Source organism: Carcharodon carcharias, chromosome 5 (genome assembly GCF_017639515.1).
Source record: "Carcharodon carcharias isolate sCarCar2 chromosome 5, sCarCar2.pri, whole genome shotgun sequence".
In the NCBI taxonomy this organism is placed as follows: domain Eukaryota; kingdom Metazoa; phylum Chordata; class Chondrichthyes; order Lamniformes; family Lamnidae; genus Carcharodon; species Carcharodon carcharias.
Window position 1 is genome coordinate 64,393,941 of NC_054471.1, and position 18,106 is coordinate 64,412,046.

Sequence of the window (18,106 nt, forward strand, 5' to 3'; positions counted from 1 at the left end):
GGAGGGTCACCCCTTGAATGGACATGCCTAGACAGCATTCCTTTGTGGAATTTACACCTGCCACTGTGTGAAGCTTACTCCAAAACACAAGTCTAGGAGTTTGATGATGCTATGTCATTTGCAGTGAAACAAAAGAAAGCTGATAACATCAGTTATCCACAAGTGTGAAAGACCACCTTCTACCTTCTAGCAAAATACTGCGGATGCTGGAAAACAAATAAAAACAGAAAAATGCTGGAAAAACCCAGCAGGTCTGACAGCATCTGTGGAGAGAGAAACAGAGTTAATGTTTCGAGTCCGTATGACTCTTCTTAGAATCCTCTGAGATCTGTGTGCTCCTGCTCATTGCTAAGTGCCTTCTCTCCATCATTGGCAGCTATTCCTCCAGCCTTCCTAGCCCTTAAGCTCTGGAATTCCATACCTAAACCTCTCTATTTTTCTCTCTTCCTTTGAGTAAATCCTGAAAAGTTATCCCTTTGATCATGCTTTTGGTCACCTTCTCTGATGGGCTGGATTTTCATGGAACTGGGGAAACTCCATGGAGGGGTGAAAATGGCAGCTGGGGCCCGATTCTTGGATTCCCAACCTTTTTGGGGGATTTTTACCAGTGCCATTCAAAGGTGTGGGCTGGTTTTTGTCACATGCCACTACCTGCACGCTTGACTTGGCCAGCTCCATTACAGGAATAGTTCTCTGCAGTTTTCATGGAGTCAGGGTAGCTTTGAAAGGATTTGTGGTTCACGGCACCTCGGGGTGTCGTGAACCATAGTTTGGATGAGGGATCCTTAATCCCACAGTAATTTCTGAGGGGCAAATGGGGAATTTTTCCTCCCCAACATTCATTTCATAAGTATGTCTGAACAGTTCTTGGGCTATATGTGGATTCCACTATTATGTATTCATAAGGTGATTAATCAGCAACAACTTGCACTTACATAGCACCTTTAGCTTTGTAAAATGTACCGTGGATCTTCACAGGGAACATGTTCAAAGGGCTGAATGGCCTGCTTCTCTTCCTAATTGACAATTAACCAACAAATCATGGGAACAAATAGCTTCCAAAGGTGAGGCCACTGAATATGTAAATTTTCTAGTGCAATGTAATCACTCTCCCTCTTCCTTGAAAAGCTGTCTGAATATCTTACACTTTTAATTGTTTCCTTTCTTTTTGAAAATTGACTTTTTTCTTCCTACTGAGTATTCAACTTTACTTTAAAATCAGGTACATTATAAAAGTGTAAATGAAAAGGCAGTGAATTTCAACCTATTATGGACCTGCTGAGAATCAGATCTGCTATGAATTGAGGTGGATTATTAGAGGAACATTTTAGCTAGACATCTTCTGCATCCCCAATTTTAATTTTTCCACTATTGGTGGTTGTACCTTCAGTTACCCTAGGTCCCCAACTCTGGAATACTTTCCCTACACTTCTCCACCTCTACCTCACTTTCCTCCTTTAAGACACCTCCTTAGCCAAGCTTTTGGTCATCTGACCTAATATCTCCTTAAGTGGCTCAGTGTTATATTTTCATTACCTTAAAGGTACTATAAAAATATAAGTTGTTATTGTTGTAGACATAGATTTCATCAGAAAATTATTTGATCATATTTACATGTGAAAAAAAAGTCCAGGGCATCCAGAATGTGAGGAAAAATGTTTTCACTCAGAGGATGGTTGGAGTCTGGAACAAACTTCCTGAAAGGGTGGTAGACACAGGTTTGATCGAGGTATTCAAAAGGGAATTGGATTGCTACCTGAAAAGAGAGAATGTGCAAGGTATTGGGGCAGGGGAGTGGGACCAGGTGGAATGCTCTTTCAGAGAGCTAGTGCAGACTCGATGGGCCAATTGGCCTCCTTCTGCACTGTAAAGATACTGTGATGGTATACCAATGGCCATTGGTCGTGTGACCAGAATTGGCCTCCTTCTGCACTGTAAAGATACTGTGATGGTATATCAATGGCCATTGGTCATGTGACCGAAACTGGTTGTCTGATATTGAAATCCTTTTATCCCAAAACTCAGGAGAGACTAGGCATTGTATACAGAATAATACTGATAATACAACAGCTGCAGAGAAAGGCCTTTGCCTTTTAAGAACAGAGGCTTTAAAAAGCTTCCTAGCCAGATTCCAAAGCTCCAAGTACACCAATAAAGCAATTGAAACCCCTGACACAACAGCCACGAGTGCCTGACTTCATGACCTGAACATTCTTTTCTTTGAAGGATACTGGTGTAAAAATTAATTACAATAAATTGTAAAGAGCGGGGAATTTTTCAAGTGTAAAGAGCAGGGATACAAGAGTAATTAATTCATAAATAAAATACATTAGCGATGGCAGGACGAATGACATGTTGCTACTGCAGCATATGGGAGTTGCTGGACACCAAGGTGATCCAGGGTGAACACATCTGTATTAAGTGTTGCAACTCAAGGAACTTCGGATCTGAGTTGAGGAGCTGGAGTCAGAGCTGCAGACATTACGCCACATTAAGGAGGGGGAACGTTACCGGGACACTTTGCTCCAGGAGGCGGACACACCCCTCAGATTAGGCAATTCAAATGTGTACTGTGATCAGGGACAGGAGGGTGTGACTGCAGGTGAGGCAGGTATGGGGACGCACAGGGTAGCGTTCAAGGAGCCTCGGCCCCTGCAAAAGTCCAACGGTTATGAGTTTCTTGCAAGCAGTGTGGACAAGAGCAGGAACTGCGGGGAGGATGAACGAACTGACCATGGCACTGTGGTACAGGGAATCATTCAAGTGGGGGAAGGAAATAGGAACGTAGTGGTGGTAGGGGCAGTAGAATTACGGGGATAGATACTGTTCTCTGCAGCCGTGAACGTTGAGTCCCGAAGGCTGTGTTGCCTGCCCTGTGCCAGGGTTAAGGACATCTCCTCAGGGCTGGAGGGGCACTTGGATTGGGAGGGGAGGGATCCAGTTGTCGTCACTCACATTGGTTCCAATGACATCGGTAGGACTAGAAAGGAGGTTCTGCTGAAAGAATTTGAACAGTTAGGAGCCAAGTTAAAAAGTAGAACCCCCCAAGGTAATAATCTCGGGGTTACTACCTGAGCCACAGGCAAACTGGCATAGGGGAAATAAAGTCAAGGAGTTAAATGCATGGCTGAAAGATTGGTGTGGGAGGAATGGGTTTCAGTTCATGGTGCATTGGCACCAGTACTGGGGTAAAAGGGACCTTTTCTGGTGGGACGGTCTTCACTTGAACTGTGCTGGGGCCAGTGACCTGGTGAATCAAATAACTAGAGCTGTAGAGAGGGCTTTAAACTCAATAGAGTCCAGGGAGGGGGGGTGGTGGTGGGACGGTTCTGGAAAAGTGATACGTAGGGTTACAAAACAAAAAGGATATGACAGCCTTGCAGGGCAGCTATTTAGGTAATGATATCAAGAATGTGACAGCAAGGGACCGAGTGTACAAACATTAAAAAAAAGCAGCAAATAGAGTCAAAGGGGGAAAAAATGTTAAAAAGGCAAAATTATTGGCTCGTTACTTAAACGCACACAGAATTCGGAACAAAATAAATGAATCAATGGCACAAATAGAGGTTAATGGGTATGATCTTATAGCCATTACAGAAATGTGGTTACAAGGAGACCAAAGCTGGGAACTAAATATTCAGGGGTACGTGACCTTTGAAAAGGGCAGGCAGGAAGGAAAGGGTGATGGGGTAACTTTGTTAGTACTGGATGGAATAAGTATGATAGCAAGAAATTAGCTTGGATCAGATGATGTAAAATCCATATGGGTGGAGGTAAGAAATAACAAGAGGAAGACGAAACTAGTGGGAGTCATCTATAGGCCTCCTAACAATAGCAATACTGTAGGACAGAATAAATCAGAAGATAATGGGGGCATCTAAAAAAGGCAGTACATTAATTATGGGTGACTTTAATCTTCATGTAGATTGGGAAAATCAAATTGGCAGAGGAAGCCATGAGCAAGAATTCATAGAGTATATTCGGGACAGTTTCCTAGAACAAAATGTTGTGGATCCAACCAGGGATCAGGCCATTTTGGATCTGGTAATGTGCAATGAAGCATGTTTAATAAATGATCTCAGACTAAAAGATCGCCTAGGAAACAGCAACCATAATATGGTAGAATTTAGCATTCAGTTTGGGAGTGAGAAACTTGGATCAGAAACAACTGTGCTAAACTTAAATAAGGGTTATTACAAAGAAATGAGGGCAGAGTTGGCTGAGCTCTGAAGAACGGTCATATGGACTTGAAATATTGGGCAGAATTTTGCCATCAGCGGGCAGAGGGCGGGGCCCACTTGCTGACGCGTAAAATGATGCGGGATGACATCGGGGGGAACCCCTGGCGTCATTCTGCCTCATTTAAAATTTCAAGAAGGCGGGCCCGCAGCAGAATCAGCTGCGGGCCTGCTGACCTGTCAATGGCCAATTGAGGCCATCAAAAGGATCATTAAAACAATTAAAGGACCTGCCCATCCAACCTTAAGGTTGGTGGGCAGGCCAGGAGCCCCAGCAGGAACTAGGAAAAACATGAAACCTCATCCACCGGTGGGATGAGGTTTCATGTAGGGATTTAAAATGTTTAATAAGGTCTTAGTGAAATTTATGAACATGTCACATGAGCGGGTCATGTTAAGGATTTTTTTTTCTCTACTTTTAATGTTTTTACAACTGTCAGCAATCTCCCTGAGGCAGCACTTAGCCTCAGGAAGATGCGTGCTCTGGCAGACGTCACGCTGGGTGGGCCTTAATTGGACTGCCCACTTAAATTGGAGGCGGGGCCCGCTTCTCCAGCGGGCTTCGGCTCCCCGGCCGCCGGAGATTGGGTCAGGCCTGCCCACCTGGGAGGCAGAAAATTCTACCCATTAACTTTTGTTTCTCTCTCCACCGATGCTGTCAGACCTACTGAGCTTTTCCAGCATTTTCTGGTTTTGTTGCAGAGTTGGCTGGAGTGGACTGGGAAAGGGGTTTAGCAGAAAAGACGGTTGATGAACAACGGCAGATGTTTAAAAAGTACTTCCTAACTCATAAGATAAATATATCCCAGTAGGGAAGAAAGATGCTAGGAAGGAGGTAAACCCAATCATGAATAACCAAGGAAGTTAAGGATAGCATCAAATTGAAAGAAAAAACATACAACATGGCAACAATTAGTGGTAAGCCGGAGGATTGGAAAAGTTTTAAAAACCAACAAAAAATAACCAAAAGAACAATAAAGAGGGAGAAAAAGAACTTTGAGGGTAAGCTAGCAAGTAATATAAAAATGGACAGGAAGAGCTTGTTTAAATATATAAAAAGGAAGAGAGAGGCCAAAGTGAACATAGGCCCCTTAGAGAATGAAGCTGGGGAACCAGAAAATGGCAGGGGAGTTGAATAAATACTTTGCATCAGTCTTCATGGTAGAGGACACGAACAGCACACCAAAAATACTAAATAATCAAGGAGCAAAAGGCGGGAAGGAAATAAATACAAAAATTATCACTAGAGGAAAAGTATTAGGGAAATTGATGGGGCTAAAGGTCGATAAGTCCCCTGGACTTGATGGGTTGCATCCCAGGGTTTTAATGGAAGTAGCTATAGAGATAGTGGATGCACTGGTCGTAATCTTCCAAGAATCCTGGGAGTCTTGAAAAGTCCCAGAGGATTGAAAAGATAAGAGCCCACGGTGTTGGGGGTAGTATATTAGGATGGATAGAGGCCTGGCTAGCTAATAGAAGATAGAGTTGAGATAAGAGGGGCATTTTCACAATGGCAACTTGTAACCAGTGGAGTGCCACAGGGATCAGTGCTAGGGCCAGTTATTTACAGTATATATGAATAACTTGGATAAGGGAAGTAAATGTACTATCTCCAAGTTTGCGGATGAAACAAAAATAGGTGGGTAGGCAAGTGGTGAGGATAACACAAAGAGTCTACAGAGGGATATAGACAGGTTAAATGAGTGGGCAAAAACTTGGCAAATTGAATGTAATGTGGGGAAATGTGAGGTTATGCGCTTTGGCAGGAAGGATATAGGTGCTGAATGTTATTTAAATGGTGAAAGACTGCAGAAAGCTGTGGCACAGGTGGATTTGGGGGTATTCGTGCATGAATCGCAAAAACTAGCATACAAGTTCAGCAGGTAATAGGGAAGGCAAGTAGAATGTTGGCCTTTATTTCAAAGGGAATGAAGTATAAAAATAGGGAAGTCTTACTAAAACTATACAAGGCACTAGTTAGACCACTCCTAGAATACTGTGAACAGTTTTAGTCCCTTTAACTAAGGAAAGATATACTGGAGGCAGTCCAGAGAAGGTTCATTAGGTTGATCCCAGATATGGAGAGATTTTCGTATGAGGAGAGATTTGAGTATGTTGGGCCTGTACTCATTGGAATGTAGAAGAATGAAAGGCAACCTTATTGAAACACATAGGGCAGAATTTTCTGCCTGTCAGGCAGGCAGAGCGGGCGCAGGCGCGGACCCAATCGCCACCCCTCGTTTTTCGGATGATTGCCCTGCTGCCCTCCTTGAGGAGGTGGCAGCACAGCGGGAAGTCCCTATACCCAAGGATGGGAGGAGGAGGCCCCCCCATATGACCAAGCGTGCCTGGGATGAGGTTGCAGAGGTCATGAGCTCCCACGACGTGGTGCGACACATGTGGACCCAGTGCCGCAAGCGTTTCAACAACCTCTTGCATTTGGAAAGGGTGCGTACCATTTTGGCATTGGTCACTTAACCCAGCAAGTAGGCTTTCCCCCCCACCCGGTGCCCCCCCCAACCTCAAGTCTGAGTGTAGCGGCTTCATTGAATCATTGATGGCATGTGTCATTCGCTAGGTGGACCAGCAGATATTGCCCATGCCAGGGTCACCCTGAGAGGGTGGTGAATAGATGGGTGTTACACCCACAGCACGTGGTACACTGAGACCCACATTACTGTTCTGGGGGCAATCTGGAGGAACTGCACCTAGGCGCAGTGCTGGAACTCCAGGACATGTCAAAGTCAGGGTGATGATATGCTTGGAGGAGAGCTTCAAGATGCCATGGCACCAATCGATCTGCTGTCCTCTGTGCTCCACGTGCTTGTACCTCCTTGCTATGGAAGGTGGTGCCAAATGTGATGTAGACAGCATTTGGCCAATGGGAGGACAGGCCTGGTATCTTTGAGAGAGTGTTCGGCAGCAGTGGGGTGAGGAGGCACTGGAGCTCTGCAATGTCCCACTCTGGTTGTGGTGGGCTGGCTGTGAAGAGAATCCAGGTATAAGTAGAACTAATCAATGCTCTTCTCTCCTTTTCAAGAGAAGAATGCACATAATGCCGCCAAGCGGGTAAGGGCTGGTCCAGGTGGCAATGCTTACCCAGCTTGAGCAAGAGGCCCTGGATCTGGAGATGCACCATGTGCCCAGGTCCACTGGTGTCGGTGAGCCTGGGGTGCCATGGGCAGGTACGTTTGTTCAGCACTGAGGTCACCATTGTTCTCCCAACAGCCATGGCAGTGCTGAATGTTCAGTGACTGAAGTTTGCAACGTGGCTTGACCATTGCTTATGGAATGATGAGCGCATAATGACCCGGGACACAGGGATGCACATTGACATTGTCTCCTTTCAGCAACAGCGGAGCAGGGCCGGGAGGAGCAGCCACAGGGGCCCCCTCTCACACTTGAGGGCCCTGTTGGACTCACCAGTGTCACACCATCTCTGCCAGGCAGGCACCAGCACAGGTACTAGCACCTTGGTGGGAATTTGATCATTGGCTAGTGTTCCAGGGCACAGCGGTGAGGGCATTTCACCAACGCTGGAGGAGCGGGCAGAGACAGAGAGTGCTCATGGCGCCAGCAGTTGGAGGACTGCAGGGGAAAAGGCATATGCTCAGTCCAAGGCTGATGATGTGCCTCTGGAGTCGTCCATGATGCAGCAAACGCAGGAAATGCAGCAAGATGTGCGGGAGCATCTGGTGGAGATACATGAGGCTATGCTTGGCTTAGTGTCTGTGGCGGAGGAGTCTACGCGGACCATCACCGATGCAATGAGCCTCATGGCCGAGCGCCATGCCTCCTCCATGGAGAGCGGCGACTCTCGTGGATAGGCTCCTCCAGGAGACCAATCAGGGCTTCCTGGAAATGCACTCGGACCAGCAAGCCCTCACATCAGCATTGACCTCAGCTGGTCAGTGCCAGCTTGGGAAATGGTCTGGGCGCCAAGTTTCCCAGCTCGGTGCCTATACATACACGGTGAGCAGGGAGGTCCGAAGTGACCTCATGTTGGCGCAACATTTGCCTGTTGTCTCTGCAAGCTCGTCTCAGGGCGCTCTGGATGAGGACGGCAGCTCCTCTGTCAGTGACCATTGCATCCGATGAGGCTGCGACAACTGGGGAGATGCCAGATATGGAACTGGCAGCTTCCTCCCAGGCGGGGCCAGCACAGGTTCCACGGGCCAGAAGATGGCTGTCAAAGTCATCAAGGCCAACAGGACAGCAGAGTGAGCAGGCTGTCTCAGATGCCAGTCCCAGCGAGGGGCCAACACCAAGACGTAGCACCCGAAAGCGTAAACATAATGCACCTTAGACACACCATGGGTTTAGCACTGGTGCTTTTGTGTTGGCCCACAATGAGGTCTTTATGAGTTGGTGTGATGTTTAACACCTTTGTCATTTTGTTTTCTTAAGTTCCTTTTGTTATACCATTAAATTCAGACATGTCACCATGGCTGAGGGTGCCTCTTTTCTTCTGCAGGTGGATGGTTACCAATAATGTTATGAGCGCTTTGTGGGACATTCAGCTTTATTGACAAGGCCCTGATGTTCCTATCCAGGCAGATTTAGCACTCAGGAATCGAGTACAGAGCCTGCCGCCTAGGCTTGTGGTGGAGGTGGATACGTGGTGTGCCAGCTGAAGTCTGTTAGATTAAAGACTCCCGGGTGTCCCTGCCTCCCTGGAGTATGCCTGGGTCAGCGTCTACACCCTCAGCATTTCCCTGTGTTGCTCATCCTCCAACTCACTACTGGGCTAATCGTGTGCAGTCGCAGCCACTGTCTCTAAATCTTCTTTGTCCATAACATCGCCCCTTTCCAGCACAAGATTGTGGAGAGCACAGCATGCAACCACTATCAGCGACACGATCTGGGGGGTACAGGAGTGCGCCCCCTGAACGGTCCAGGCATCGAAAGCGCATTTTGAGAAGGCCAATGGCTCTGTCCATTACATCCCTTGTGGAGGCATGGTGCCTATTATACCGCTGCTCAGCTTCTGTTCTTGGATGGCGGAGAAGGGTCATGAGGTGTCACCCAGCAGCCATCCATCCAGCCGGGCCGGAGCACCGAAGAGCCCCGGCATCTGGCAGTGTCTGAGGATGTAGGTGTCATGGGAGCTGCCTGGGTACCTTCCACAGACTTGTAGAATCTGCATCCTGTGGTCACACACTATCTGGAGTGGAAGCCCTTCCTGTTGACGAAGGCACTGGGCTCACCTGCTGGCGCCTTGATGGCCACATGTGTACAGTCTATAGCACCCTGAACGCGGGGGAAGCCAGCAATGGCCGCAAAGCCTCCAGCTCGCTTTGTCTGGCTTGCCTGATCCCAACAATAGCAGATGAAAGTCAATACACGCCTGAACAGAGCGTCTGTAACTTGCTTGACACAAGTGGAGGTAGCTGATTGGGAGACACCTCAAAGATCACCCACTGACCCCTGGAAGGAGCCAGTGACATAGAAGTTGAGGGCAGCTGTGACCTTTGGAGCCACAGGCATGGGGTGTCCACCCACACAGTTAGCAGAGATCTCAGGCCCAATCATCTGATCGATATAGTTGACTGTCTCCCTTGAGAGACAGAGCGTCCTTCAGCTCGGACATATTGAGGTAGCAGCTTCGCTGCCTGTAAACCCTGGCAGCAAGATAGTGGCATCTTCTGCTGCCCCTTCTGCCTTGGGCTACCTCTTGGCCCTGCACCCCTTATGCCTGTGCCGCTCCTCCCAAAGGTGGCTTGAATGGAAGTTGAATGTGCACTCCTCGCCTCCTCTCCTTTCTAGCTCTCCCTTCTTCCTCAGAGGAGATGCCTCCAGTGCAGAGTTCAACTCCCATTCCGAGGCTAAGGGAAGGCTTCCTGAAACCTGCAGACTCCAAAATGATTCTTCACTGCAGAGTGCTGACCTGAAGGTTGAGAGTCCTGTACAAACAGTTGGTATGCGTTTTGAAGTATTTTAGCTCACACAGGCAGGTATCAGTTATTTTCCGAATCAAATATTTGACAGAGCACACTCGCAATCCCCGCTGAGTCCTCTTATCCCGCCCGTGGATGAGGTTTATACAAATGTCCCCTACCTGCCTACCTGTTGTGCCCTTGTGACAATCTAAAGATTGCACGGGCCCCAAAAAATCGCCGTCAATTGGTGCCTCAAGGGCCTTAAGTGGCCCATAAATTAATGGTGGGCGCGCATCAAAGATCATTGCGCGCCCACCTACCTAAATATCGAGATGGCATGCAGTGACATCGGGATGCTCGCCTGATGTCACTGCTCGCCATTTTATACGTCGGCGTGCGGGTCCTGTCCCCACACACCAACAGGAAAACTCTACCCCCAAGAGTGTTAGGAGGCTTGACAGGGTGGGTGCTGAGAGGTTGTTTCCCCTTGTGGGTGAGTCTAGGACCAGAGGGCATAATCTCAGAGTAAGGAGTCACCCATTTAAGACAGAGATGAGGTGGAATTTCTTCTCTCAGAGGGTTGTGAATCTGTGGAATTCTTTACTGCAGGGGGCTGTAGGCTCATTACTGCAGAAGATCATTAAGTATATTCAATGTTGAGATTGACAGATTTTAATCAATAAGGGAATCAAAGGCTATGGGGAAAGGCAGGAAAGTGGAGTTGAGGATTATCAGATCAGCCATGATCTCCATTGAATGGCAAAGCTGACTCGATGGACCGAATGGTCTATTTCTGCTCCTACGTCTTATGAATCCTTTGGTAATCCTGATATCTGGTCCCAACATCAGAACATATTCGAACTACACTTCAAGAGTGGGAAAAGCTTCCTTCTTCGATGGACTCGCAAAGATACATGAACTTCTAACTGTTTGTTTGGTTTATACTTGTATAAGTGCACTATCTTCTTTAATTGCATCATTCTGCAGTGTATGGTGTGTGACTGATGTAGCACTTGGACCTTTCTGGTTTGGTGGGGTGGGGTTGGGGGGGTAGTGAGAAGGTGTGTGTGAATTAATAGTATTCTTTGTTTAAACCCACAGGAGTCTCCTGTTGGCACCTTTAAATTGACCACAAACTAATGGGGTTTAGAAACACACACGTATACCTTTTCAAAAATAAACCACCTGATTACAGTCAGAAGGGAAGGGAATTGTGGGTTTCAGTTTATCTCTCTCCCCCTGTCCGTAATAATTGTATCATGTCTGTTACTCACAAAGCAAAAAAGGAAAAAAACAGTATGCAAGGGAAAAACAGAATAATCTTAGGCCCCTTGTGCCACAATAACAACTTCAAAGGCAAATAATGGTTGTGGCTGTGTGTGCCATAGTAGAAAACAACTACTTTCTCCGAATAGTCACCATGGATTTTGGTGCTGGAAAGATTACTTTACAAACAACCTACATAAGTCATGAATTTATGTAATCTATTTCTAACCGTCCAGGACGTAGGATGCTCAAGTTGCATAATGTGGCGTAAAGACATGGCAAGCCAAACTATTATGTAAATCTTGTGCAATCTGGTCTCAACGACTAACTTTGCAAAGGCTTAACATGTACATCATTAAGCCTTGCATCTAGTGTACATCCATTGCATCATGTCATTCAAAAGTAATCACCCCTAAAAGTATAATTTCAGGACATCACACCTCAGGGTGTTAACCATTCTTAGGACAAGAGAAAAAAAAAGATAATTGGATGAAAAGGCATTGCTTAAATTAGCAAGTATTCAATTGTTTAAGTAAACAAATTAAAATCATTTAGGAGCAACTAAACAACAAAAACTGCCCCAACAAATCACCCTATTAATTCTGAAAAGATACCAATTTAGCAATAAAATCACAAATAATTTTATGAAGGTCCACTGCCTCTTCAATTTTCCATCTACCGAAAACTTAGGGTTAAAAAGTAGTATTTGTAACACAAAAATTAAAATAAATCTAAATAAAATATGTATTCTTACTCAGAGTAGCCTGGAAGTGTTGGAAGTCCCTGTAAAGTCCAGTCCTTTATTGGGAACCTGGGGATCAATCTGGAGTACTTGACAGTAATTTGAATTCTTAGGGTGGATTTTGTTACCAGATTTTCTGCAAATGCCTCATCTCCCAATCTATATTAATCACTGCAAGAATCTTCCTCAACATTCACCTGGGTTTTACACAATGCTTTGCTGAAGTTCCTTCGGCCTGATCTGCTCCTTATGTTCTCTTCAGCAGTTTGACTGGATCTGCGTTCCACACTTCCTTCAATGGCATTGCCCAAAATTCTGCCCACCTTGTACTGCTCAGTTTTTTCTGAAACTCCTAACAAGCAAAACCGTCCCTATCAAAGTAGTTTCCTACCTACCAGTTTTCTGCTTAGTTCTTGTTGCTTTTGACTCTCCTGCTATACTTGCTCATTCATAGCCCTGTTCAGTAAATATTTTGAATTAATTAGGAATGAAAGTCAGGGGAGGCAATCAATAAGGATGGTGAGCTGGTATCGTTATCTTTAATATAAAAGTAGACTTAAACCCCAAAAGTTTTAGAACTACCAAGTGACTCTTTGGTCATATTTATAGTCAAAGATATTGCATGAGCAAGCTGGGAGTGAATTGAGCTGAGTAATAAGATACGCTGCTTTAGAGTTTCAGCTTTGTTCTGACTAGGTATACCTATCCTTGACCAATCCAAGAGATACAATGATCTCAATATGATTATACTAAACAATTCTTGCTACTGCTTAATTAAATGTATCTTCACATTTTACATCTGTGTATTCTACGCGACCCATGTTTTATCTGCTGTGCAATGCTTGTCCTCTGTACCAAGCTCTGCAGCACACTAGTGCAAAAACTTGACTCCATTTCTAGCTGGCCAATGCTTGAAATTATCCTCTTCATTGTCCCTGCTCTCATCCCATTCTTCAGTGTTTCTAAACCCCAGATTCTTTATTACCCATAAATTGCAAGCCCCAAACTTCTCAGCTTCTTTCAAAATGACTGGCCTTCCCCAGCACCCCAGCTTCCTTCTCCTGTTTCCTTGTGTACATCAGACTCAACATCAGTTTTCAGATTTCTTTGAATAGTCCCAAGCTGCTCCATAGTTTCAGGTCCACTTCCTCTTTCAACTGCCATATTGCACCAACTCTGCTGCAGCCTTACCTCATCATCTTTAAAATGCTCTGTGTTGCCTCCCATTTCCTGCATACCCCAGGCATAGTAGATCTTGAATACCACAGTAAAGGAACACGTGCATGAGCCAGCTAGATTTAGTCAAGAGAAAGGTGATCCTCCAGCATAAGCAATGCCATAAACATATCAGTTTATGATTAAAATCCCTTTGAACTCATAACTATTCTTAGGGGGAAATTAAAAATGCTAAAAGAGAATGCAGTAAGAATTTCCTGAAAAACCCCTAAAATCTCCAGGCAGACATGGCTGCTAAACATATTAAGCGTTGAAGATTACCAGATGAAGATTGCACAGCCTTTGAGAGTCAGACTGGAGACAAAAGTATGACATAAATTAGATTAAGTGTACTCCCCTCTCACATAGGGGAGGGGCAGATGGTTTTACCTTAGATATGGGAAGATGAACAATGGACAGAGGGGGCTTTGATGAAACACAAACAGTCTTGAGTTGTAAGAACCAAGGTCTTTGCGTACATGTTTTAATTTTGCTTGGATAATATAATTATGTATACATCCTTTAGAATAATTGGTTAGCAAAATCACATGTTTATGTGCTCAATATGATAGAGATAATGGAACCAGTGTGTCGGTTGCCGAATGGATGTATTCAAATGTACTCAAATGTGGTATAATAAGAAAAAGTACAAAAGTAGTGAAATGTAATCAATCCGGGAGCTGGGTCTTCATTCTTAGGAATGATTGCGGCTCCCTTGCATATGCTTGAATAAAACCAGTTAAAAGGAAGCCCGAGTCTCTGTGCTCGTTGCAGGATCAGAGGGTGTAACATCTCCTCTTCACTATCCTTAATCTAATAAAAACAGTACCTCCACTAATCTATACCAAGTAGAAAAGTCACACATCAAATTCTAAGTCTGTTGAAAGGGATTCCACTAACTGGGGTTCTGGGACAGGATGGAAAACCCAGACTGTTGTCAACTTAGCATCAGTAATTCTGTATGGAAAATGCATGTGTTTGAACAGTGCATGAGGGGGCACCAGGCTCAGGTGTCTTCCATGAAGAATAGTCAGCCCAAACTGAATGTCTAGATTCAGGCATGAAATATTGCCATTTGTCAGAAGGCTGCTAGGCACCCAGAGAGATACATCCTAGCAAGGGTCTGCACCTTCAGAAATCAAAGAAGGAAATTTGAAATATATGGTACAAATAGATGCACAGTTCTGATGAAAGATGTATATGATTTCAGGTGTTAACTGACTTGCTTAAAACATTTCCAACATTATTGTTTTTATCCTTTAACTCGACGCCAGAGCCACAAAAGCCAATTCATACAATTTCTCAATGATTTCTCAGCCCAGCTCTATCAAGCTAATCCATTACAAAATAAACAAAGCTCCCTAATCAAACTATCAGCACTACCATGGCCTTAAGGGCTGCTATGGAAAGGTTTTGGTGTGTTAATATTCAAAGAATGGCGAAAACATTACAGTTAGAAGACATTCTTTCCCAAGCCACCTTTCTCCTCTCCTCTCCTTGTATATGTGGAGCTGTTGTGGAGTATGGTTCATAAAGGCTAGTCAGTCTATTCACATGTAAGCCTCAGCAAGTGTTCACAGGTATTCAACAGCTAAGGGGATCACAAGCAAATCAGACTCTGTCCTCACAAAGGTTTTCCAAGAACAGTATCATCTGCTTGTGCTAAATTGTAACCAAGATTCTAAGATTAAAAGGACAGCATTATAACCTAAAAGTCCCTTCCCAACCTCTTGCTGCTCCACTCAAAAGATATATAATCCTTCAGGTTTTTGTGGATCTAAAACTTAAACTGTGACAGCACCATGCTTTTCAGGTTAGGAGCTACAGTATAATCCTAGTTTTGAATGGAAATATACCTGTCAGATGTTGAATGAACAATCAGCAGCCCAAGCCTAGATCATACCCTACTCTCACCACACTATCTCAAATGCGGCTTACCTGTTGAAGTTGGGCTCTGAATGAGATCTGATAAATGGTATCCTCCTGAACTGTCCGAGCGCCGTCTCTGCTTTTTTTTTGCTTTTACTTTTGCCTTTTTGAGAAGCATTTCTCTGAAGAAAAAAAAACAATTTTAATTTGCCTCTTGCTTAATGCCTCAAGCTTGACACAAAGTGTAAGATTAAATTTAGGTTTCTCCACATTCACTTGCCGAAATATATAAAAGCAAAGAGTTGCAATAACTACTTGATCTTTGGAATTAACAGTCGCAAATCATTTGTTACAGTGCTAACTTAAGCTTAAGACCCTGCAACTAATTAATTTAACTGAAAAATACAAGTTAAATATCTAATTAAATTGTGATCTCACTGCTGGATTATGAAAGACTGTTGAATTTTCAAGTAAAGCAAGGAGCAGCTTACAAATGCTTAGTGATAAAGATACATTGCTAAACTTATATTTTTCATTTTACAGCTATCTTACTAAGTTAGAAACTTTAAAACTTCTTTAATTTTTGGGAAGTGTTTTCCAATCTCCATTAAATTATTTTGAGATGCCAAAGCAGCAAGGTAAAACTGCACAACTTACTTATTCCTGTAAAATAATTTTTTTATTCCCTTTCCACCACGCACAGGAAACTTTCTACATTCAATATCTCAAAGTACCCTTAATGTATGCCCTTTAACTTTATTAAATATATAGAAGTTCCTCCAGTTTCATCGTAAAAGCTTAAGTAGATAATAACCAGAACTTTCAAGTATATGATAGTTCATACATTTTTGGACAAGAGAAAAGTCAGTGAGCCCTTTCCTGCAAATCCCTGGTTTCTTCCATATATTCCAGAGGTAGCTTCTTCCTAGAATTTCAACAACTCTCCAATCTGACATATACACTTTCAGATGTGTCTGGAGAGTATTTAGTACAATGTTGTTTAAGCTATGATTTGGTAATCAACTGCTTTACTATCAAGCTTATCAAGGACAGTCCCCATACCACAAGATGACATTGTTTGTACATATATCACATTGCTTTATGCCATAAATGAAGATACTTCACTTTTATCTGCAGTGTAAAATGGATTTGCAAACTGGATTCTATAATGTGGCGGGTCAGCATGTTGAAATATTGTAAAAAGTTGCTGGGGGGTTGGTACATGAGTTAATAATCACAGCCATATTGAAAAGAGTAGATGCTTCCCATAAAAGGATGAAGGATAAAAGGGAATCATCACTTAGCTGTTTTTATGGACAACATGAGACAAACGCATCAGTCTTCCAATCCTTGAGCTTGAAACCAGATCTAAAGAGCCAAAAACTACATTTCCTTTGTTACCTAAGGTTTATAACCAGCTTTTGATAATAATCTAAAAAATATATTAGCTTTCTCACACACATTAAACTCTAAATTATTAACTCCCTACCTCATAAAAGATTATCCGGGATTATTAAAGATTCAGTGCAAAGTAACTACTAATTCAAGTTAAATAACAGTGGTGATCAGTAAAATTTAAACTTAACACCACTACTCCCTCAGCTGGTCTAACTCAGAAATGAATTTAAGTAAAACTCCAATCTCACAGTTCCCTATATCATGCTAAGCAAGAAGCAGGTTTACAAATGCATATATAAACAGCAACAATAACAATACTGTGCCTGCATCAATACAACATTAGAATTCTATTTGCTCCTATACTTGCAAATATATTGTCAAGAAAAAAGTCAACATTGTTGTTTTACAAATCTACAGCAAACTAGACTATCCAAGTGGTCAGCTGTTTTTTTTTAAACCTGTCAATAAAGATTATCAGGCACAGACCACACGGGTACAGTGCACAGATCAATCACAACTGGTGACAGCTGCCAATGTTTATTATATTTACGGGAGTCATTTATATATTATGGTTGCCTTCACTAATAACAGCATTTAAAATGTTTTCCAATTGGCAGCTTTAGAGAATTCCCAACAATCTAAGTAAGTATGCCTAACAATATTTGATCTAAACAGTTTACAATACAAATTGCATACGAACAGATTAACCAGAAGTCATAACCAACCTGATTATAAATACAGCAACATTGTCCCTTTTCAGATAGCACAGATGAGGAAAAACCATGGGCATTATCATAACCTGGTAAGGAGTCTCACTTACTTGGAAGATTGTTCAATGTCCAATTCAATTTTACTGGCTACAGAGTTATCATCAATCTCTTCGCCAAGGGAACTGATGTCTGGGCCACCTGGATAAGGAGTGATGATCCTATTTTGCATGGCTGGAATCTATCATTTAAAACTCAAGCATCAGAACACAGCTTTCTAAGTTTATCAAGGAACTACATAAAAAAAAACAAATTAATTTGGTATTGTGGATGGTATTAATCAATACTATTGCAATTTTACCTATCTCCCTCCCCAAAAAACTTAAGTACAAACATTAAAGTTACATTTTAAAATATCCCAAAATAATGAATATAGCTGCTCATGAAACAATAGTCATCTGCAAAAGAACGCAACAGATTTATTCTTGTAATTTTCTGGAGACATAGTTTAAACCAAAATAAATAGATATCAAAATAAATATATGGTAGCAGCCATATGATCAAAGTATATATAAAATAACCTGTATAGAATTCAATCAATAGTTCTGTGTTTTACAAATCACCTTAGTGACAACCGTTCATATTTATGCTGGTTAGCATGCCAGCAGAGAGAATCTGACATTTCAGAACAGGATAATGTGGATTAATGAAGACGACTACTAGTTTTAAATTTCTGCTTTGACTCATTTCATTCACAGGACGAGAGTGTGTTACTAGTAAGGCCAGCATTTA

The 18,106-nt window shown here is 43.3% G+C and overlaps 1 protein-coding gene across 7 annotated transcripts in view; it reads right to left on the reverse strand.

Moving 5' to 3' along the window:
- Nucleotides 1-18,106, reverse strand: part of ibtk (inhibitor of Bruton agammaglobulinemia tyrosine kinase) — a 152,190-nt gene that overhangs the window by 29,303 nt on the left and 104,781 nt on the right. For all 7 annotated transcript variants that reach the window (XM_041187928.1, XM_041187927.1, XM_041187931.1 and 4 more), the window contains 2 exons: nucleotides 17,428-17,555; nucleotides 15,279-15,391 (listed from right to left, as the gene is read on the reverse strand). In XM_041187928.1, the coding sequence (XP_041043862.1) occupies nucleotides 15,279-15,391; nucleotides 17,428-17,555 (241 nt within the window). The remainder of the gene's footprint in view (nucleotides 1-15,278; nucleotides 15,392-17,427; nucleotides 17,556-18,106) is intronic.